The sequence below is a fragment of the Solea senegalensis genome, linkage group LG14, assembly GCF_019176455.1.
Source record: "Solea senegalensis isolate Sse05_10M linkage group LG14, IFAPA_SoseM_1, whole genome shotgun sequence".
Taxonomy (NCBI): domain Eukaryota; kingdom Metazoa; phylum Chordata; class Actinopteri; order Pleuronectiformes; family Soleidae; genus Solea; species Solea senegalensis.
In genome coordinates this window covers 6,091,630-6,114,915 of record NC_058034.1, presented here as the reverse complement: position 1 = coordinate 6,114,915, position 23,286 = coordinate 6,091,630, and the positions used below count along the sequence as shown (strand labels likewise).

The 23,286-nt window shown below is 42.0% G+C and overlaps 3 protein-coding genes and 1 long non-coding RNA gene across 12 annotated transcripts in view; 2 read left to right on the top strand and 2 right to left on the bottom strand.

The window, feature by feature from the left end:
* Positions 1-426: 426 nt before the first annotated feature.
* Positions 427-2,992, top strand: bsnd (barttin CLCNK type accessory subunit beta). Its single transcript, XM_044043901.1, has 3 exons — positions 427-662; positions 844-914; positions 2,682-2,992. The coding sequence occupies exons 1-3, from the start codon at positions 486-488 to the stop codon at positions 2,776-2,778; spliced, it is 345 nt and encodes a 114-aa protein (XP_043899836.1). The 5' UTR covers positions 427-485; the 3' UTR covers positions 2,779-2,992.
* A 615-nt stretch (positions 2,993-3,607) lies between these two features.
* Positions 3,608-10,623, top strand: pcsk9 (proprotein convertase subtilisin/kexin type 9). Its single transcript, XM_044043897.1, has 12 exons — positions 3,608-4,580; positions 5,481-5,660; positions 6,531-6,663; positions 6,754-6,887; positions 6,977-7,118; positions 7,784-7,980; positions 8,351-8,534; positions 8,606-8,776; positions 8,891-9,039; positions 9,242-9,407; positions 10,134-10,303; positions 10,395-10,623. The coding sequence occupies exons 1-12, from the start codon at positions 4,404-4,406 to the stop codon at positions 10,581-10,583; spliced, it is 1,992 nt and encodes a 663-aa protein (XP_043899832.1). The 5' UTR covers positions 3,608-4,403; the 3' UTR covers positions 10,584-10,623.
* Positions 9,745-10,426, bottom strand: LOC122780717. The gene is made up of 2 exons (XR_006361729.1): positions 10,358-10,426; positions 9,745-10,267 (listed from the first exon to the last, which is right to left on the bottom strand). It is a non-coding gene; the product is annotated as an uncharacterized LOC122780717 (long non-coding RNA).
* Positions 10,624-12,744: 2,121 nt separating the features above from the next.
* usp24 (ubiquitin specific peptidase 24) overlaps positions 12,745-23,286 on the bottom strand; it is a 30,101-nt gene continuing 19,559 nt past the window's right edge. For 5 of the 9 annotated variants that reach the window (XM_044043185.1, XM_044043187.1, XM_044043189.1 and 2 more), the window contains 17 exons: positions 23,121-23,262; positions 22,760-22,925; positions 22,558-22,653; positions 22,257-22,360; positions 22,048-22,161; positions 20,453-20,660; positions 20,267-20,356; positions 19,465-19,567; positions 19,113-19,231; positions 18,826-18,939; positions 18,657-18,722; positions 18,476-18,542; positions 17,946-18,024; positions 17,745-17,820; positions 16,755-16,841; positions 16,423-16,533; positions 12,745-15,432 (listed from right to left, as the gene is read on the bottom strand). In XM_044043185.1, the coding sequence (XP_043899120.1) occupies positions 15,370-15,432; positions 16,423-16,533; positions 16,755-16,841; positions 17,745-17,820; positions 17,946-18,024; positions 18,476-18,542; positions 18,657-18,722; positions 18,826-18,939; positions 19,113-19,231; positions 19,465-19,567; positions 20,267-20,356; positions 20,453-20,660; positions 22,048-22,161; positions 22,257-22,360; positions 22,558-22,653; positions 22,760-22,925; positions 23,121-23,262 (1,805 nt within the window). In that variant the 3' untranslated portion in view covers positions 12,745-15,369. The remainder of the gene's footprint in view (positions 15,433-16,422; positions 16,534-16,754; positions 16,842-17,744; positions 17,821-17,945; positions 18,025-18,475; positions 18,543-18,656; positions 18,723-18,825; positions 18,940-19,112; positions 19,232-19,464; positions 19,568-20,266; positions 20,357-20,452; positions 20,661-22,047; positions 22,162-22,256; positions 22,361-22,557; positions 22,654-22,759; positions 22,926-23,120; positions 23,263-23,286) is intronic. The other 4 variants (XM_044043186.1, XM_044043190.1, XM_044043192.1 and 1 more) reach the window with 1 other exon arrangement.

Sequence of the window (23,286 nt, the reverse complement as noted above, 5' to 3'; positions counted from 1 at the left end):
TGCTCAGTGACAAAAAGAAGATTGCAAATGTATAATAAAATGATTATGTTGATTTTTAAACTCATATTTGGTTGATAGAAAGTTACATACATAGAAAAACTATTATAAACCTATCTTTTATCTCGTTTGTGAGAGTAATGTGATGTAAAGTGCAGTATGTAAACAGTATAACTTGAATTCCTTATTTTATTATCAGGAATTACGGCAACCCTAAACTCGACCCACTGCTGTTCATAAGCTGAGTCTCCTTTTTGCCAGCAGCTCGAGGCAAGGTGACCCATCAGGAACACACACACACACACACACACCTGCAACTTTATACCTGACCTGACCAGGCTGTCTGCAGGCTGTAATAAGCAGCAGAGTGGAACCTGCTGTGTTTTCTCCACCCTCACCTTCAAGCCCCAACACACAACAACAGCAAAAAAAGAAAAAAGAAAGAAAACAACCCACATCTTTCCTCACTGTAGCTGCAGCCTGCAGTGATGGTGGAGGGGAAACCGTATCGGTACGGGTTGATAGTGGCAGGCCTGTGTGTGGTGGCAGTCGGCCTCTTCATCATGACTCAGGAGCGGCCGCACGTCTACGCCACAATGTGCGTCCTGGGCGTCACCATGGTGTGTGTTGGGACGACATGGAGCCTGTGCCAGTGCTATCCCAAGGTAGATGCACACTCTGCATTAGAAAGAAAAAAAACACACACACATATATATATATATATATATATATATATATATATATATATATATATATATATATATATATATATATATATATATATATATATATATATACAATTGTCGTCATGCAAGATTGAATTTATGGAGAGCATGTGTTTATCAGGTAGTTTTGGCTGCTCAAGTTCAGGAGAGCAAGATACAGGCTCAGAATACAGCTGAAGCAAAAGATGGAAGGTAATAACTCTCTCTCTCACACACACACACACTCAAGCAGGTTTAAACAAAGTGTTGTCTCTGACCTTAAACATAACCAGTTCATGCCATAACCCAGGAATGTTCTATTACAAACTCAGTTGGGCTGTATTTTTAAACCAGGAAATATAGTCAAATAGCCAAATAGACAGATAGCAATACAATTATTTTGGTCATACCTGTCCCACTCACACCTCAGAGCGTGCACAGTAGTAGCTGTATCTATATTTAAAAAAAAATGTGTTTGTCATCTCAGGTGCATAAAATCAACCAAAAAAAGCACACGATATTATTATTTCTTTCTCTTTGAAATAAGGTAAGGTCATATTCAACCCACAAACATCTCAAAGTGCCTTTAACAGAATACAAAAGAACTAACATTGCTATCAAACCTATCAGGCTACTGCTGTAATTGATTTCAGAATCTTAAGGAACAGTGAAAAGTGTATTCAGTTATTTCTGGTGAGACCACAGGCTGGGCCACTATGAAGTTGGTTATGGGCCACATGTGGCCCACGGGCCGCCATTTGAATAGACTGGCAGAGGCACAATTACAGTTGTGAACATTATTATTTACCTAGTTTTAGATTGATTTCTTTGTTTTTGATATTTTTGTGTTCATATTTTGATATACTCAAGTTGACAACATTCTCAAACAATCAATCTCAAAACAAGCACTTTTACTTTGAAATTCTGTGAAATACCATCTTGAATATCTTTATTGCGATATCATGATGGAATACTGTGTTATAATTATAGTCCACCCTCTACTGAGCAACACTTTTGGCCCCTAGACCAGCCCCCTCTTGTCCAGACTAGATGCTCATTGACCCCCAGGTCAGTTGAGTTTGACACCCCTGTAACCAGTTCCTCAGAAATTAGGTTCTACCTCATTAGGACCAGGTCTTGGTCTCTGTGAGGACTGCTGGTCAGTGTAAAGGTCTGTAAAAGGGACCAAATACAAGCACACACACACACACACACACAGACTGTCCTAATGTCCCAAGGACAAGTGGGTTGTTCATTAAGAGCCTACAGTAATTATGCTTTGCTTCTGTCTGGTCGTCATCTCACGGGCGAACATGGCGACAGCAGCAGTGTAATGTGTCTCCAGCGTGCACCTTTTCAGCAATTAGCGTGTGATAACAGCAGAGCAGAGGAAGTGTGTTTAAAAAGAGAGAGAAGCGGAATCAATAATGGCCACAAGGTTGAATCTGACGGCAGGCGACAGTGTATAAGTGACGTGTTATTTACCTCAGCCATACCTCTGCAACAACAAGGAACATTCGTTTTCTTTCAAACGTATTGGAAAAAGAAACACAAACGCATCCCTCTAACATTTCTTTTTTCCGTCAGAAATAAAAACATACATACTTAACTACCATTGACTGGTTACATACTTTATAGCACTAAACCTTGGGTTTGACGGCAGCAAAATATCAACAATAAGTAGACATTATGTACAAGAAACATCTCCTGGATGCACTAGGACGCACATTTCAATTTAAACATCCAGTGTTTAAGATTTAGTGATATCTAGTACTATTACCTAAATGACTTTAACTCTTAACGTACTTATGGTTGGCAAATGTTACACGCTGCACCTTTAAAGCGCTCAAGTGTCCGTTACTATAGTGACGATGCAGCCACTGCATTGGACTACTGTGTAATTACGTGACTGTTAATTACGTGTGCTCAGGAAAAGCCTCAGATTTGCCCGTCACCCCTTTTTGTGTGTGTTCATTTCAGGTTTCCTGGAGCTCCATCAGATTTCTGCGGCACTAAACTTCTCCACGAGGCCCCAGTGAGCCAGTGTCACAGCTGTCCTACACTGAACCTGGTCTGAGGTGATCCAGGACACCGGACTGAGCTCAGGACAAGATGAGCTCAGTCTGTTTGATGCATTTGTCATGACCTGTTACTGAACAGCATCCCTGAGTATTTGAATTTGTATGAACAATAGATATACTATCAGGAGTTTTGCTCAGTTTTTGTGTATTTTTGAAGCACTGGAAGATATTCTTATGGCATTTTTAAGACATAAAATACTTTAATTATAATTTGTCATGTATGATTTTTTTAAAGACCCAGTGTCAGGTAAGGAAAAGTGAATACTGTGGAGAGTTCAGTTCATCAAACTACTTATGTACAGTAGATTCAGATTTCTCCTTCAGCTGTAGATGACTAACTCTTCACATGATTCCCTCTGCAGCTGTGAAGCAGAGTGGGATGTAATCAGAGTTGCTTTGTAGGTCCAGACGATGGCAATATTTACAATAAAATGGCCGGTGAGTGACCACACACTCTTATTTATTACTCAGAAAGGCACTGACATAAACATTAAGTCCATTAAGACTCATTTTTGTCCTGTGGTGTAATAAAAAGGTGCACTTCAGTTCAGCGTGTAAAGGCATTATATTGCTCAGGATCTTACAGTGAGGGGAGTTAACAGGACAATAACCGAATGTATGAAAAAGTGAGCGATATCACCATTTTTCTAAAGTGTTTTATGAAAATGAAATGAAAAATGTACATAAATGTCCTCTGCTGTTTCTGCAAACCTCAACAATCACAGAATTCCCAGGTCAAAGGCAATAAATACCTTCATTTCTACCTTGACCACAGAGAGAAGACTTTGTTAGGTCAATACAGATGCACAGTTACAAAGGAGCTGACATTCTGGTTTTTCACAAGTTACACCCATGCAGCTGGAACAATAACCATTTTCCCTGTATGATTTTGCTTATTTATGATTACGAACCACCGTCTGCATTGGAGTAACAAGTCTTTTCTTTATTCCTGCAACGTTGAACTTGCATAATTGTCAAAATAATCCAGATCAGAGTCATTTTCTCAGATGATCCAAAATCACAGAGGGAAATAATGCAACTGTTTTCTCAGACTGAGTGAAGGATGAGTGAAGTGATGAACTCTACAGTTCCTCTGTTATGTGCACTGTGTGTTTCCATAACTACATGTTTCATTTGTGATTCTGAACTCTGATCCACGAGCTTCACCAGCAAATCAAATAACATAAGGATTCCTGTGGTGATCCTCTCTGTAAGTCACTCTTGCAAACACAACGCACAGAGTTCACGTGAGTTAAAACAGCATCAACACGAGCAGAGAGGAAGTGTTTTTTTTCCTGCCATAGTTTGTGGGTGGTTTTGGGGAAACATGAAACATGACTCCTCTGCAGTAAGAGGTGTTTTTGACGGAGGACAATCATTCGATACAAAAGCGGTGGCGTGAGCCCCTGAGACGTCACCAGTCTCCGCCTTGATTTATAACAATCAATTGTTCGATGCGTTTTCTTCCAAAAAAAATCACAATCGATGGCTGGATGGTTCTCTGGCTGCGAGACGCACAGCACGCGGGGGACGCCAAAGCATCTGGACACCTGAGACTAGGGGGACAAAAAAAAAAGACATCTTCACTAAATATTGAGTGGTTTTTTGTCTCGTGTGAAGAATGCGTCGCACCTCTGCTTGGATTGGCTGCTGGGCGCTGTGTCTTTACGCATCTTTGACCGCGAGCGCGCAGGACACTGTCGAGGAGGACGGGATGATTCGGGACCTGATCCACGAGGACGGGACTCTACCTGAACACGGAGCCGGACCCGCTGCTGAGGTCGTCACGTGCAACAAGGTAAGCAGCCTCAAGTCAGAGGCGTAGAAGCGCATCTTCTCCAGAGAACCTGTTCCCAGCCGAGTTTGAGTTCGAGGCAACTTTCAGGTCTTCATCTGTCGCAACTCAACTTTTGATCAAATCTGTATAAATCTATATATTAAACAAATGTTTAAGTAACTGCTGCCCTAAATTAACAACATTGGTAATTATCTAAATCATTTTGTATGACTCTGTAATCATTAATACACCAGTATGGTGGTCTTTAATGTTGTGTATGCTAAAATATCCATGTATTTTCAAAAAAACACATTATTATTTCTTGATTAAGATGTGAAATTATACTCATTTACTTGCATTCCTGAACAGAAAAAAATGTTTTAGTGGTTGAATGTGATCCGTGATACATTTCTGACTTAAAATATAATATGTATATATGTATGTATATAGATATATATATATCTATATACATATATATGTATGTAATATATAATAAATAAATTAATATTTATGTTTATGCACTTTGCCAGAGGTGTTTCAAGAGACTTTGTGGGCCCCAGACTATAGTGACTCCAGGGGCCACTTAACTGACCTGAAGCAAGCATGGTGTCATCACAGTCTCCTGCTGATCATACAGTTTTAAAAGTACTGTTGCTGTAGACTGATACAAGTTGTTCACAGGCCCCCCCCCTCTTATCCTGGGGCCCCAGGCAGTTGCCTGCTCAGCACCTGAGCTCTGCCGACAGTTGCACTCAAACATTCAGCCCCTGCAGACAATCTTCTTCTCAGAAAGATGAAGTTATGTAAAGAGCAAACACATGCAATGCAGATCTGTGTATGCAAAGAAATGCACCTCAACCTCTTACAAGAATAGCTCAGAAACAGAACACCTGTATCTGCTGTTGTCTTGTGTGTCGCCAGGCAGCGTGGCGCATGCCCGGTCAGTACCTGGTCATTCTGCGAGACTCTCACGTCCAGAAAACCATCAGGAGGCTGAGCGCCAGAGCGGCCAGGAGAGGATACACGCTGGAGATCCTGCAGACCTACTCTGGAGCGCTGCACGGCTTCCTGGTCAAGATGAGAAGTGACGTCCTTCACCTGGTACCTGCTTCACCTGTCGCTCCATCCTCAACTGCAGCGACAGTTTACATGCACTGACCAAAATGAAAATTGCCCAAGTGGGCCATTTTAAGTTCCTTGTCTTTGTTGGACGTTTTTATTGTTTTTAATTCATTATATAATTGTGGATATATACAGCTGATGAGTCAAAATTGTAATTAAGATAGAATATTTAACATTATACACTTGATTGGGAAAAAGACATGAAATACAAACATTTTCAATACATTTTTCATGTAATGTTAAATATTTGGAAAAGTAACAAGTAGTCCTACCAGAAGATTTCAAGCAGCATTTATCAGGCAAAGAGGGAACATGCATCCATCTTCTTCCACTTTATCCTCCACATGAGGGTTGCAGGGTGCGCTGGTGCTAAACCCAGCTGACACAGGGAAAAAGGCGGTGTCCACCCTGGACAGGTGGATAGAAAAAAACAGACAAAAATAAATAAATAAATAACTAAAATAGTAACTCTTAAACTGACGGGTGACCAGCTACGGGATGCAAATGTTAAAGCCCAGCGTATGTGTATTGTTTCTCTTGTCTGAGACCAAAGTAAAATGTATTACATCAATCCAGTGAAGCACAGTTGATGAAGATTCTGATTTTTGATCAGATACTATTTGATCTCTACGACACATTTGGCCTCAGACTGACATGAGAAATCAAAGTGGATGATACAATAGGTCAGGTTGAACAGGTTGTATGTGACTGATGAACGAAAGAGGACCCAGGATAGATCCCTGCGGAATGCCGTTAAATGTCTGCCAAAATATGGTCAAAATGTCTTATTGCATTGTAGGACCTTTATGTGTTTAGTGCAGAATAAACTGTGCGTTGTGTTGCTGTCAGGCTATGAAGCTTCCACATGTCCATTATATCGAGGAGGACTCTTCCATCTTTGCTCAGAGTGCCCCCTGGAACCTTCAGAGGCTACTACATCCCCACGGCGGCACGACTGAAAACGGAACATATCGACCTCCCAGTGAGTCTGTCTCTTTACCACAAACACCCACCCACACACACACACACACAAAGTGATGATCTAAATGCCCACACTGTTCATTCCCTTCAGATGATGGAGGGATGACGGAGGTGTATTTAATGGACGGCCGTGTTCAGAGTTCTCACAGAGAGTTTGACAGACGGGTTCTCGTCACAGACTTCAACAACGTTCCCGAGGAGGATGGAGTCCGAGTTCATAGACAGGTCACACACACACACACACACACACACACACACACTTGTGACTCACAGTCTCTGTCACCATATTATCCATCCGTCTCTGTCTCCTTCAGGCCAGTCAGTGTGACAGTCACGGCACACACATCGCTGGGGTTGTGAGTGGGTCAGACTCGGGTGTTGCTCCAGGTGCTGGCATTAAGTTGGTGCGTGTGCTCAACTGTCAGGGGAAAGGCACAGTATCAGGAGCTCTGGCAGGTAGGACTCCATGGTTCTTACAGCTTACTCCAATCCAATACTCCAGTCCAACTTTATTTGTAAAGCACATAAAAACGACCACAGTGGACCAATGTGCTGTAGAGAATAACAAAATAAAAGACACAATAAATCAAAGGCATGGAAGTTATATCTAAAGTAAATTAAATGGCATTAAAACATGGATGAAAATGTGGATAGAGAGCGCAATAAAAAAAAGAAAATGAAATAAGATGAATATGACAAAAAATTAAATGGAAACAACATCAACAACTTAAACAGTGTCAAAGGCCAATGGAAAGAGGTGAGGTTTTATGAAGAGAAAGAGGCCTGTCTGATGTGCAGAGGCAGATCATTCCACTGTTTCAGGGCCACGCTGAACTTAAGGCAAGTTCAATTTAAGACTTTAACATTTTTTTTATTTTTAAATGCCTCTCGGAATAAAATTCAAGAGATATTAAGTATTATTATTTTTGTTATTTGCTTCAATTTCTACAGTCAAAATTCCTTAGCCCCACTCTGATCACATACACTGGTATATACAGTTGGACAATTTTTCAGATTTTTCCTCAGAAAGCACCAGAGGAAGCTCGCGTACCACAGTTTGAGAACCATGGAATTGATCATTGCATTTCACTGTTAATGTCTTTCTCTCCTCTTCCGTGTAGGGATGGAGTACATCCGAGCAAACTTACTGGCCCGCCCCCTGGACGCGGTGGTCGTTCTGCTGCCTTTCGTTGGCGGATTTAGTCGCTCGCTGAACGCCGCATGTCGGGATATGGTGGCCAACGGAGCCGTCGTCATCGCCGCTGCGGGGAATTACAGAGATGATGCCTGCCTCTACTCGCCTGCCTCAGAGCCCGAGGTGACGTGACGATGATGATGATTTAAAGCCCGAGTCCGTAAAGTGTTACATGTGGACAGCTATCAATAAATAACGCTGCCTGGGAAATAAGACGTAAACAATCTGGTGTGGTAGGAATAACTGATTTAATGGATCCATCCACACCCATAGCTCTGTCCTTAAAACACACAGAATCTGAAGCCAAGGGGAATTGTTCGTTATTTATTTGTACTTTCTACGTTTGTTTAGTTCATCATGATTTAACTGTGGAAAACACTAAACTTAAGTGTAGTGACAGGTGAATCAGTCCATTTGGTTTGAAGGAAATGCTCTGTAAATGCTGTAAAAGGATTTCACACCAACTTAACCTCAGCTCTTTGTGTGTGTGCAGGTCATTACAGTCGGGGCAGTAAACGCAGCAGACCAGCTCATGTCACAGGGGGCGGGGGGCACCAACTTTGGCCGCTGCGTTGACTTGTTTGCACCCGGCGATGACATTGTTAGTGCCAGCAGTGACTGCAGCACCTGCTTCACGACCAGGAGTGGAACCTCCCAAGCTGCTGCTCATGCTGCAGGTACAAACACACACTAATGTCTGCCTCAAGTAAAGATATATATATGCTATTATTTGTGTGTGTGTGTGTAGGTGTGGCAGCAGTGATCCTGTCGTCCAATCAGGACTTGTCACCGGTGCACGTCCTGCAGACGATGCTGCATCGCTCCACCAGCAACACAATCAACCTCCTCCCTCTGTCCGACACACATCGTCTCACTACTCGGAACATGGTCGCAGCTGTGCCTCCTGCTGTCAGCACAAGTCAGTGACACACACGTACACACACACACACACAACAACAACGAGAAAGAAAGAAAAGGAAAGAGAAACACAATAACACCAGTGCGTGCATATTTAATCTGAACGTGTGTGCAGATGGGGAGCTCCTGTGTCGGTCCGTGTGGTCAGAGAGGTCAGGGGTCGCAAGCAGCGACAGCGTGGTCAGCCGCTGTCGTCAGGGAGAGGAGATGATGAGCTGCAGGGGCTACGCACCTGATGGTGCTCATGGCGGAGAAACCATCTCTGTGAGTTCAAAAACTTAAAGGAATACTTCACCGATTTGCATTTAGAGGGTTAGTATTCTTGAAAAAATGTGCTTCCCAACCTCAGTTTCCCCTGAGTCGAGAAATATCTTCATTCTTTTTTTTTGCTACGTGCCCAGTGACAGTGTTGGGAAGCTTGAATCTCCACATTTTATTAATAAACTGCCGTCTCTCTTTCTTTAAGTTGCACACTGGGCAGATGGAGTGTGTTGCGTATAACGGCGCGAGGGGCAAAGGTGTGTTCGCCGTGGCTCGGTGTTGCGTGAAAAATGGTCTGCGGTGCCAAGTCCACGCCAGTCGTGAGCCTGGGAAACACGCGGAGTGTGTCGACCCACAGCATCACTTGACCGGTAGGTCACAACTGCAGTGGACTGGATGATGTAAACACTGGTATCATTCTGGCCTGACGTTGTCTGAACTTAAAACATAAAAAATGTACTTAGTGTGTAAATCCCATCACCTCCCTTTATTTTATTTTTATTCCCTTTAGCTCCTTTCAAGACAGCTGTTTCCAAAACTGATTCTGAATCTATTCCTGTGAAACACACAGGGACACTGTATATAAACTGCCATTTAAACCCGATTCAAGCTTCTCATGAGACTACATTTGCCTGTTACCATGGCAATCAAGCAGGAAGTGAAGTTTGTTCGGATTCTCTGAGAAACAATATGTAAAAGTCAAGTGTGTCACATTTAGGCGGGTTTATTGTCGGAAATGAAATACAATGTGTATGCTTGTGTAAGGGCATAATCACTGTAATCTATATCTAACTATAATCACTTAATCATAGCCTTAGAATAAGACTCATACAGTATATAGTGCTTTTCTAATCTTCATGACCACTCAAAGCTCTTAACACTACAGTTCTGCCAGTCACGTTGTCATGGCAGTAGACTTCATGAATGCTTTCAGGACAAAACAAGTCCAAGTAAAAAGGACAAGTGCAGTTCATCAGTTAAAAAAGTGTCTCATCCATAGATTTCATCACTGACCCCTCAGATGACAATCTGCAGTCTCATCTTAACAAGTCACTGATTCTCTCGCACTGGACCTTTGTCAATCTTTTTGTCCTCAGGATGTACGTCTCTGTCTTCTGCCGAGGTCTCGTCCGACTCCCGTCCTCGTCTCAGCGATGGGAAGAGCTGTGTCGCGAGAGACGGAGCCACACCGCATGCCATGTGCTGCCGGGCTCCGTCTCTGGAGTGTCGCCTGATGGAGAAAACATCAGCTGATGGTGAAAGCCATGTGAGTAATTAAGACATGTCTGTGATGGTGATGGTGTCAATGACGTCCTCTGACCTCTTTACCCTTTGACGTCCCCGCTGGTCTCTTACAGGTGGACGTTTCTTGTCCCTCTGGTTGGACTCTGACAGACTGCAGTGGCGTCTCTCAGGGCCCTGACGTCTCGGGGCCCGTCGCTCAGGGCAACAGTTGCAGCGTCCGCGGCGGAACAGCTGCCGCTGGGGTGACGGGCGTTGCCGTTTGCTGTCGCGTCAGATCACAAGAGCAGCCCAGCACGGAGTAATAATCAGCTGTCACACCACAGAGATGTCTGCAACCTGACACTCTATCATCATATTTGACAACATTTTCACTCGTGACTTAATAAGTTCTTGTAGTATTATGTCTATGTAATAAAGTGTATTTAACTGCCCCAGACATACAAATGTAACCTCACCTTGTTGGATATTTCAAACCACATATCACATACAGATTGTGAAATTAAACGTCTTTTGTAATCTTTTTTTTTTTTCTAATAAAATAATGATAATAAAGAGTTTCTCTTTTTTTTCTTTAATCAAATGAATATCCTGCACTATGCAGCAAAAGACCCGGGTTCGTGACCCAGTCCGAACAAGGGTCTTTCTGCATGGAGTTTGCATGTTCTCCTCGTGTGTGCGTGGGTTTTCTCTGGGTTCTCTGGTTTCCTCCTACAATCAAAAAATATACAGAGGTTAATTGGACACTCTAAATTGACCGTAGGTGTGAGTGTGCGGGGTGTACTCCACCTTTTGTCTGCTGGGATTGACACCCAGTGCTCCCCCGCGACCCTCACCTGGAGGATAAAGCAGTAGACAATAAATGAATGAATGAATGAATATCCTGCCTGGTTCCTCTTTACCAAATGCTCCCCGCTGATTCAAGTGATTGCTGTGAAAACTCAATCATTCTTCAGCCAGGTTATTATCTTGATAATATCACGATCGTTATTATAGGCCATGTGTTTAAATTGAAGTGCTACTAGATCCTTAAGACTTTCACCAGTGGATATTCAAACATTCAGCCTGTCACTGCAGACGCTTGGTCGAAGTAGCACTGGACAGCAATATTCTGATGTTAATCACATTAAGGCAATAGTCTAATTAAGAGACTGCCACGTAAAGAGCATTTTAAATTATAGTAATCCAAAAAGCTCATAATGCAAGTACTGAGATTATAAATAGAAGTGGATTATTCTATTAGCAACTCGTGTAAACATCATAATCTGAATGATAAATCACACACTGGATTGTAGACCACTTTTAGCTTTGATTATTGATTTTTCGTGGCGTTGCTTGAGTGATGCAGTGTCACATTTATTTTAATCCACAGTCGCATGAGTCTTTTTGTCAAGATCTTGTATTTAAAGATTCTCAAAGGTTAAGGTTAAGGAAAAATATCATCTCACACTCCTATTGCCATCTTGGAATATGCCCAACAAGAACTTGGTCATGCAGTATGTTTGGGTGGTCATGGTCAGAGGAAGAAATCAAATAGAATATATTTTTTGTGATATCCACATTCAGAATTTAAGTGGAGGTTTGCACTCTCTGAACCTGCTCTCCTGGTTCAAATCACTCCCTATGAACGTGCAGGAGTATGGGAACAGTGTGTGTTCACAGCTCACACCACGCATCAGCAGCACAGTTCTGTGTAATCAGCCTGATTAGCAGCCTGTGTCACAGCAGGTGAACATGAAGCACACACACACACGCACACACAAAAGGCTCAATAGAAGGAGGTGAACGCGCCACCATCACGGCTCGAAATAAAACCCAATTCATCCTGAAAAGTGAAGTGCAGTAACATGACATTGGCGCACACAAATGATCCATTGTGACAAGCAGACACACACAAGGACAGCTTCAGTCGTTGACTCACTGATTATGGTGTGGGGGAGCAGCACAGGTGCATCCATCCAACACGCACACACAGTGACTCTTTATACAGTACAGCAATGATATGATAATAACTTTCTAAAGGGGAAGTAAATACTTATGTAAATACCATGTTAGAGCTTGGTAATAACAGTAGAAAATGCATGCGGGGCATAAGGGAGGATTAAATATGATTCTTAGAATAGTTATTAACACACTTTAACCTGGATACGACTTAAATCTACTGGCAATTGCATTAGAAATAAATAACATACATAATATAATCTCTGTTCTTTCTGTACTATAGTGTTCTAAGTGTTGCCTTACATTGACATCACTTTCAAGACAAACACATGATCAATGACTGGATCATTTCTAAACGGGACTGAATGGGTGGAGCTTACTGTGCACGTAAGGATAAGAGATAAAAAAGACACCGAGGGGAAAGCTACAAATGAAAATGCACACACACATTAAAGGCCTCGTGAATTACTAAACCAGTGAACGAGACAAACTGCAAATGTACATAAACACAATGTTTACAAAAGGTTGTGCATTCCAGTTTATTTTATATCAAATTTCCCCTTAATCAAACTCTGATGTACAAATTAAAACTGCGTTTTAACATGCATGACAGAATCCTGTGATGGCAGAAGTGAACGTTTCAAAGTCGAATGACAGTAAAAACCCGTACGTAAGCCAGTCCCCTACCCACGCACTTGAACATCCCGCCCAGCATCCCATGATTAAAATAAAATTTCATTTTTATTCTGTACGTTTACTTTTTTTCCCACCCCTCTTTTTATTTTATTTTTTTTAAACATACTTGTGGTGATGGGGCAGAGACTTTTCAGCTGAATGCGACTCATGTATGACTTGGCACAGAGAGCGTGCAGCTCCATCAGACAGCACATGACCAGGGGGCGCATGATTGTGACAACAAATGCTAAGAATGACACAGCAAAACAACACGAGGATGGTTCTTTTTTTTGTTTTGTTTTCTCCTTTCTCTGTCGCACAAAAAAGACAAACTTCACCGGTGCCTACTGCCACACATGCAAACGTGCCGGAGAGCATGGCGTGACATTCACATCAAGTGAGATAGAGAGAGAGATGGAAGGAGCCTTAGTGGATTGATCAAATGACTCCTCACAGAAATCCATTTTGCATGATTGCTTCAAAAGGTCCTCACACTGTAAACATGACCTGTTAAAGCTGAGACCTAATCTGATAAACCAGTTTAGGCTCATGTCTTCAGAAGTGAATGTGTGTGGCTTTCCTTAAAACTACTACCGAGCATGAATAAGTATCTACAAAGTGTCTCTGCTTGAGCGCAGACTAAAGACGAGCAGCATTTAACTTTCACCAAAACTCTGTCCTGTCACCTAAGCCCATTATTTATTTCTTATTAGGATGAAGCCAAGCAGCCTCGGCCTCGTCCTGCCGCCCCCCCCCCAAAAAAAAACACACAGAATCACCAGCTAACAGTTACATTCCAACAGTCCTTGAACACAACACACAGAGGAAATCGTTCCAGGTTTGATTTAGAGTCTAAATGGGGGATTAAAAAGCCCTGCTTCACGTTTATATTGAGACTATTTGGTGTCACGGTGAGGACAGGTGAAGAAGACATGAATGCGCCTCGTCACAGAGGTGATGGTGCGGTGTCACAGGTGAGAGAGATGTGGAGAGAGAGAGAGAGAAAGAAAGTGAGAGAGAGAGAAAATCGGGAGGTTAAGGCACTTCAAGTCTCCCGATGGTTGAGGCGGTGGACACACAGGTGATGTTCTTGAGTGAATCTAGAGCTACATTTGGATTTGGCTCCTCTGTGTGCGTTTATATAAATGTACATGAAAACAAAGGCAGAGCAAAAACTTCAATGAAAAAAAATTAAAAAACCTGATAAAGCAGAGGTAACAGTGAGGCGCGGAGGACCTGTTCTTCGTGAATGTGAGTGAAGTGACACGTTTTTCAACAAGAAAAACATCTGTGTGTTTCTCTTTGTGTAAAACCTTGGCACCTAAAATTAAAACACTCAGTTGGCACTGACGGCCCACCGTGGCTGATCTGTGCACCTCCAGGTCAGCTCTTCTTGCATAAGGCTTGAGTTCCAAACATCCTCTCCAGTATTCAATCCATCCACAGTCAAAGAAAAGTGGTAAAGGAAATATAAAACACAGCAATGAGAGGAATAAAAATCCAGCAGGAGAAGAACTTCTGTCAGCGAGAGGAAGTAGGAAGAGGAGAAGAAGAACAAGGAGAAGAAGAACAAGGAGAAGGAGACTGCTGACCATGGCACTGCTTCTGCAGCATCAGATTTGCAGAGGGCCTGGATCTGTCCCGTTTCCAGGACAGAAACGTCCCTCTCTGTACGGCGTCTCCACAGGTCAAAGGTTGAGTCACAGGTTTCCATGTGTCTTCTGTGTGAGTGGCACTGAAAACAGAAGCTGAGGAACGAGAGGATGTGAGCGCCTGGAGGCTCTAGAGGAACTGCTGTGGGTCGCAACAGACTGGGCCTGACTGTAAAGTGCATGCTGAACCCCGCCCCCTCCCGAGTGTTCCTGTGTGGAGGCGGTCCTGTACAAGTGCACGTGTGTGTGAGTATATGTGTCTGCTAGTTCCTCTAGAGCGACTAACGTGACCTCTGACATTTTGCATGGCTGAGGAGAAGAGCGCAGGAGACTTTAAAATATCATCTTACACTGGAAATTACACCTATGGAACAAATCTTTACAATATGAATATGTTTAAGTAGATACGTTGGCAAACATGAGCACAAAATTGTTAAAACACAACCCAAACCCATCCAACACCTTTTCTGTCATTCTGAGTGAATGAATGAATAAAAGGATAAACTGAAGTCATCCGTGATTGTGGAGGGTTTTTTTTTTTTGTTTTTTTTTGTTTTTTTGCACTTCCCACTGTCCTCAACTCTGCTGCTCTTAATGATAATGCATCTCCATCACCGCCTTGGCTGTTCTGAAAGGAAGTAATTCATGATTTATTCATAGCTCCTTCGTTGCCGTGGCGACCCCGAGAGAATAAGTGTTCTGATTGGCATGTTGTGGAGTCCTAAATGTCCCGAACCAATCAGAGGCGAAGTGCAGCCCTTTCCACTGGTTGCCCGGAGCTGTGCCGCCTCTCCTTTTGGACGGATCCTGCTGGTTAGAGGAGCTATGGGTCGACATCTTCTAGATCGCTCTTTGAATCGCCGAGCATCATGGGAGATTCTGACCCCTGGGGCGGGAGACAAAAGTGCACAATCAACACCAGAGCAGAGGTGTATGATCGCTGTCAGAGAAACGACGACATGTAATAAAAGACATGGCAGAGGCATAATTAGAGGTAGACATTTTTTAATAAATGCCATCTACATCATCTACTGATTATTATAAGCTTGCTGCAAAATAAAACTATATAATTGCAATAATAATAATAATAATAATAATAATAATAATAATAGGCAACACAACATCTTTTGTTCTCAAAAACTTGATAAATACTGCTATGATGACAAAGTTAAGGTTTTTGACGACCCATTTAGAAGATGTATTATTATAAGGGATGGGAATCGGTATTAGTCAGTATGATACTGGTCAAAATCACTGGACTGTATATCGGACAGATGTGATGTAAAATCCGATTACAATCCAATAATCCTATATATCGCATGCTTCATTCTGCACAGACTGTAAAAAATGTCAATAAAATCTGCAAAACCATTTTAGCCGAGTCATGAGTTTGTTTCTTTTTTTGGGAGAAAAATATTTGTTATATAGTTGGAGAATTATGGTCTAAAACGACTGTTTCGGATTAATATCTAATACTTGAGCTTTGGATATTGGTATCAGACACAAAATAAAAAAAAAAGTGGTATCGGGACATCCCTAGTTTAAATGGTGTTCAATTTTGCATATAATATGAAACTGATTAACTATTATTTAGCTGTTAATTTATTCAGATGGAGGTAATAAAGGAAAATTGGCCCAAAAGAATATGCACTACATATTAGTCATCAGCTTTAGACAAAACCAAACTCTACTCATTACACTCTTGTCTCGTCTGTGCCAGAACAAGTCTGACAATCACGTGCAGTGAATACATTCGACACAGAGACGCAACAAACTGTCTCCAGCTCTCTCTACAGCTCTTGACACAATCCAGGGAGAAGATTTTTTTTGTGCATAAACTGAAAACATCCACCACACTGAGCAAGGTTGTTTCTACCTGTCGGAGGCTGCGGTCGGCACTTTCATTTGCTGGACTGCCATCAGAGCCGTTACTGCTGCCAGACTGCTCCTTCTCATTTAACAGCGCTGTGGCATAGGCCAAGGTATCCTGCAGAGTTACACACACACACAGACAGACAGACAGACAGACAGACAGACAGACAGAAGTGAGTTAGACTGAAAATATCCAACCACAATTTTACTGAGATATTGTATATTGACTGTGTAATGTGAATTGTGATGTAGCATTATCATATAAAACCCTGAAAGATATTTCCTACAATACAAATTGCTATTACTGAAACCATGAATCTGTGTGTGTGTGTGTACCTGTGCAGAAATGGTGCGCTGGAAGGTTTTGTTGGTAGATGTCTCATTGGAGACGTTGCTCTGTGGAGTCCAGTAATGTTCTGTCATCTGAGGGCAGAGGGAGAATAGGATTAAAAACACACTGAACATACAGGATTCAGTGAACTAGTAAACTGCTTCTCTTACTGTAATTTGTAACAAAAAAAATTATACTGTCATGTTCTTGGCATGAAAGCAGTGAGAATGTTTGCCAACAATAATGTCCACAGGTTCAAGATGTATATGTTTGTATAGAGCTTCAGTTTCATTAGGGGTTGAGAGTATTAACTTCATTGTAATAAGAGTAAACAAGAATGACCAACCATATAGCTAGTTAGCCACGCCTCTGCTGATCCGCAGTTTTACTCTACACAATTTATGTCCAGACTCATAGGATATGTATGTTGACTTAAAGGAATTCAAGATTCAAAAGGCCAAAAACATTTTCGTGAAGCCACTGTGACCTTGACCTATGGATGGCCAAATGGACTTTACTCAAATCAAATTCCTGCAGCCTCATTCATGTAGCTAACAAACCATCTCTAGACTACTGTATCCATCTACTCAAAGAACACCATTAATACATTCTTGGGGAATAGTTTCTCCAAGGATGCTTAAGAATGCCATTGAAATGGGTTTTTTTTTTTCAATGGAAAAAATGTTTTCACTCATCCCTCACCAGGCTTTGGCAGCCAGGGCAGATGGTGTTTGACAGACTGACAATTCATCCAACGACCTGCCAATAAATTTCTTTTCAATCACCTGCGCAGTAACCAATAAATTCTTCCCAGGTGGTTCAGTTTCATGTCTGTAGTGAGTCTTGTTACATACAATCTGTTCAGAAGACACTGATCATGGATGCAAAGTCTGATTTTGTCCTTGGATCTTTATCACACATCATCTCCCATCTCCCGTCTCTTCATATACCAGATTCCCTGGTATATGAAGAGACGCAGTCTTTTATCAGCTTGCCTTTTTCTGTAGCCACTGCACCGCCCAGCTCCAGTGAGCAGACAAGTCCTTGAAGTAATCCTTGGCTGGAGCACACCTGATGTGAAAAATGGAAGGAATCACAGTTTAGAAATATATTTCCTAGTGAACCTGTCCAACAACACACCCACAGTGAAATATATTCAGTTCTAATTCATGATCCTTTTACAGTAGATCACTCACTTCTGGGCTAAAGTAACCAGGAACTTCACACACTGATAGCAGCGTCTGCTGTCCACATTGTTGCTCTGGTGCATTAAGGCTGGAAGAAAGACAGAGTGATTCAGTAAGATTTGACTGTGTTCCAAACTATAAAACTTTTCTTAACTATTCTCTAAAACTATTCTAATATAAATAATTAGCAAAAACGGATGGTATTATGAGAAAAAAAACCTGTCACAGTTTAAATAAATATAAAAGGATATTTTTTTCCGTTGGTCCTTAAACAAAAACAACTCAAATGTACTAATTATGAAATGAATTAAGTGTATTTCCTGGTTTACACGGACAACTTTTTAATCATCTGTAGTGGAGTGTGCTGACGTTTATGACATCTGCTACAGATGGTGCTTTGGTTTTTAGGTAATATAAGGTAAAATAATCTCTTAGAGGCCATAAAAGCTTTTCCAAATCTCAGTCACAAGAGAAAGAAGTGTTGGTAAAAGGAGGAGACGGAGGAGGAAAAAGAAAATCATTATCACGCTAATACATACCTAACAGGCCTTTCTCGGACTCGAAAGCATACTTGAGTCTCTGTGATTGCAGCGGGTCCTCCACTACCTGAGGCAAAAGATTATACTTAGCAGCAACTGTCACTACAATAATAATAATAATCATACATAATAACAAGATCAGTAATTTAAGGGTGAATGACGATTGACGACTTTCACTCACTAGTAGCTCCTGCAGCATCTGAAAAACATTCTTCAGTTCATGAGGTGGAGCCGACTCCAGCTGGGTCTATAAGTCACACACACAAAGTTCCCACAAGATTTTTAACATGATGAAAATGTCTCATCCACTAAATGTCTGTCAGCTGCTCCTGTGATCTGTGTAGTTTTACCTTGAGTAACTGTAGCACACCCAGGGAGAAGGGCTCATTACAGTACGAGCAGTACGTCACCATCTCTATCAGGAGAGACATCGGGCCCGACAACTCACGCATGGCAAACATTACCTGGTAAGTATTCACAAAGCACAACGTGAGAGAAGATCAATCGGACTCTGAAACCTTTAATGAGGCTAAATGGACAGCATGATTCTTTCATATTCTTGTATAACTGTATATAACTGTTTTAAAAGCAAAAAATTACTTGAAGCAAATCAGACAAAAAAAAGGTTGCTAGTTACCTCTAAAAGGTAAGGCTGTCCCTCTGGAGTGAAGAGTGAGGTCAGGACATCCGTATGGAGGGGGAGGAGCGGGGTGGTGGATGGAACGTGACTCACCCGCAGTTTAAACCCACCTGGCGCTACACAGGAAAACGCATGACAAATGAAGACATTGCCTGAAAGCTCGGCTGTAGAAAACCTATCAAGCGTGTCATATGTGTCCACACAGTTAGAGTTGCAAAAAGAGCTATGTTTGAATTTAATTTAATTTCCCAGGGAGTTAATTGTCTCAATTGGTAGTTTCAGGTCTTCTTCTACAGAGTATGATGTCTAAAATATTTTCTAAAGAAAAGATATAATTCAAGTGTGTCACCTTGTGTCCGTTGTGGGTCGAGGTCACTGTGCAGAGTGATGAGCGCCAGAGTGCTGTGGAGGTGAAGGAATTCCCGAGCCTGTGCTGGACTCCACCGCCGATTCTGTAAAAATGCACAAAAGAGAAAATTAGTTTGCACCATTAATCATTTTAATGGTGCAAACCATTAAACAGTAGAGGAACCATTAAACAGTGTCGACCGCTTTATCCTCACGCTCCCCCATGACCATGAGCATTGGTTTTCAACGGAGCTAGTGAACACAAGCCGCAAGGCCACGTGCGAATACATCGAGTCAGCATCTGGTTTGTATGCTTCTGTGTTTTTCAATTCTCACCATTTGGAAAAAGCCAGTCTGCCAGTTTACCCATGTGGGGCCTCTTTTAACTGACTCTGTCATGATGAACATCTAAAATAACGCTATTGCTGCCTTGATCTTATTGTCGAGGTGTTATGTAGTACCATGAAGCAATTTGTGTTTCTCGTGAGACCCGAGACTTCATAAGACTTCTGATTTCAAGCTGGGGGCCGTGATCATGCAAGGCTGGTTTTCCGGGGGAGGGTGAGCCGAGGGAGACAGCCCACAATCTTCCCGGAAACAAGCCATTTAGCCATCACAATGACTGTTAAAGAAGCTGTTAAATTAGGGTAAAAATACTGCATAATTTTTTGTGCATAGCATGCAGTTCAATGAACACTAGTGCAGAATTTTGACACTAAAAAAACAGCACAGGGACTGAAGATAAATATCATTGTTTATAAAGTTTAAATAAATTATGTACAGTTAATGTTATGCAGTTGTACCTGGTTATTCTGCCTGTTGGGTCCCAACAGGAAGATAAGCATCCGGCGATAAGCTGAGTGTTTCAACAACAACTGACATGGACCACAACCCTGAGTGAGGTGAGTAGAGAGAAAACAGAAAGCTGTGATTTAACAGAACTTTCACGATCGGCACCAGAAAGAGTGAAGAATCATGTGCGTCATTACCCTCTGTGCAAAGTTACTGAAGAGGCCGAAATACTGCGCACAGTTTTTCACATTCTCAGGAACATCTTTGTCCAATAAAGAGAGCAGGGCGTCGGTCATATTGTCTATTCCTGGGTCTCCAAAGTGAAGAGCGCTCTCCATGGTCTTTTCCAGGATAGATGCGACCACCACCCTCACCTCCCTCACGCTGGACTCTAACAGACAAACCCTAAGGATGGTAGATAGAGGATATGCTTGGCAAACGGCAACATGAACAAAAGAACATAAGGATTTATACATGATCACACCTGCAGCTAAAACAGCAAACAATCCTGATTTTTAATGGCAACAAGTCCACATGTTGTAGGTTTAGTCTCCTCTACAAAGCTGTAGTAAAGTCACAATCAGAAGAGATAGCATCCTGCTAGAGCAACCACTGAATAATGCTGATGAAGAAGAGCAGCATGTAGGAAATAATACTTGTTTAGTCCTGGAGACACAGTACTATGTCTGACACTAGTCCCACATTTACATGGGAAAGGCCTTGGTGTGTGTAAGGGAACCGGGCACACACACACACACACACTGGGAACCGTCCTCGGTCTCGACTTACTGACATTCCTCAGACTGCCCCGCACTTTCAGTGTCAGCATTGAGTGAGAGTGAGCAGGTGTTTTTAACACCACTACTGTCAATGTAGATGCAAATGTTGGAACTGTCAATTTATGTTTCTGTAGTTAATGCATATTATGCAAAGCTATGCTTCGGCCAGTGTCATTCAGACAGAGTATCAGTAAAAACTAGGATAAAAGGCAACTAAGAACAGCGTAGCAATAACAACATTACAAAAAGAGTGAGCGTAATTACAGTAAAATAAAGCTGGTGCTGTGATTGCAGCTGACTAGAGAGATGAGGGGTATAGTGTGTGGGGGCTTGTGTCTTTCAGGCTTCAGTGTCTTTGTGTGGAAAGAGGCTGATGTTTATTTTAATTGCATTTTACTCTACAAGAACCCCCATGGACACAGCTAGGTAGGACTGTACTGTGAAGTAACCTGAATTTCATCCTTAAATGGTGTGTATGCAGACCTCTAACTGGATGTTGTGTACCATTCAAAATAGTTGTGATGAAGACAGCACCGCTTACAGAAATTCCACATGATAGTAATAGTGTAACAGCAACTATGTGTGGGAGTTGTTTGCAGCTGTCTGTGTGCATGTCCACTAGGGAGTAAAGAGTCCTGATATTCTAGTAGAGGTGTGTTCTTGAGTCAGAGTAAAGATTTAGTAGCTGCAGCAGCTTCACCAAGGTGGAATAAGGTGACCTGAACCAACCAGAGAGTTCAATGTGTATTGATTAGAATGAGAGAGCAAACAATGGGAGCTGCCAAGTCTTGAGTATTGCATATCACGAGGTCAGGTACAAAAATGGTGCAGTGATAAAACTCAGGCCAAGGCCCTAAAAAAAACCTGTGTCTTTGACTTTTCAGGAGGTGCATTAGGCTGACGTGACTGTGCTCTGTTGTTTCTATTCAAATGACAGATTTGAAAACACAGTGTCACTCTCCAACAGAAAAATAAAAACAATCCTATCAAGTCAGAAAAAATAATGTACTGACTTGGTGATCTCTCGTCCCTCTGGTCCAACCAGGTACTGGACCATCCACTGACACGCCTCGCTGCTCTTAGACAGCAACACCTCCACTGTGGCCATCCATTCCTCTGTGTCCACCCTGCAGGAAACACACGGGCAATGCAGATGTAAAAACCGCTTCTGAAGGAATTACTGACATAGATGGATGTACTGCATATACAAACGTGAAAATACCGGAGTTTCTTTTTGGTATGGAGGTAGGTGTGGAAGAGAAAGTTGACAGCCAGCTGGAGGCTCTCTTTGGCCATAGGCTGGTAGTCTGGATGCTTCAGTTTTGTCTGTAACACACACACAGTGCTCTCTGTATGACGACACAATATAATACTACTTTTATATAGTGTATTTAGCTTTAATTCCAATTGTGCTCAAAATGTGACAATGATCATCTTCACTCCCTCCATTTATGATTCCTTTGTGTTAAATAAACCAATCTTAATATATAACAGTGCAGTCTAAATCAGACACAGATACATACTGCATTGACAGATGCGAGAGACAGCGTGAAGTTGAAGTAGTCGCTGTTGTAGACATCTCTGTTCCTCATGAACTTCAGATTTTCATCTCGCACAATCTATTAAAAAGACAAACAGTGTTTTTTTTAATGAACTGTTAAGCTGAGATGGTGAAAGAATGTTGAGCTGATGTCGGGACAGACAGACAGAGCAATGCTTTGTTACCTGATAGATGCTAGCGGGCATCTTCTCTACAAACAGGCCTTTCTTCTCTCCTTTGCGGACCAGACGGGTGAGGAGGGTGAGACGGTCGTTGTTGGCCCTTGGGGGGCGAGGAGAGGACTGTGGGGACACATCGGGGGAGGACGGGGCAGAGCTAGGAAAAACAAAACTGTGTGATATAGTGCAGCAGTTTTATGAGGATGACAAAAAAAGGCACATTTTTGTTCACATGTACAAACTTAAGAATTATAGATTCTTTTTTTTTAAAAAATACTGAATTCTACCACTTGGGTTAGAAATAAGGACTGATGAAGGATCAGTGACCCACTGAGAAAGTTAATGAAGTAAACTGTAATTGACTCACAGTGTAAGGTCCTCAGCTTCCTGCCTCATGATGCTGACTCTGCTCTTTTTGGGCAAAACAGGTGAGTTCTGGTCACTGATCTTCTGATAAAACAACATGTAGGCATTCCAGTATCTCCTTCGCACATCAGGATATGGGTTGGCTAGACACACAAGGACACAAGTCT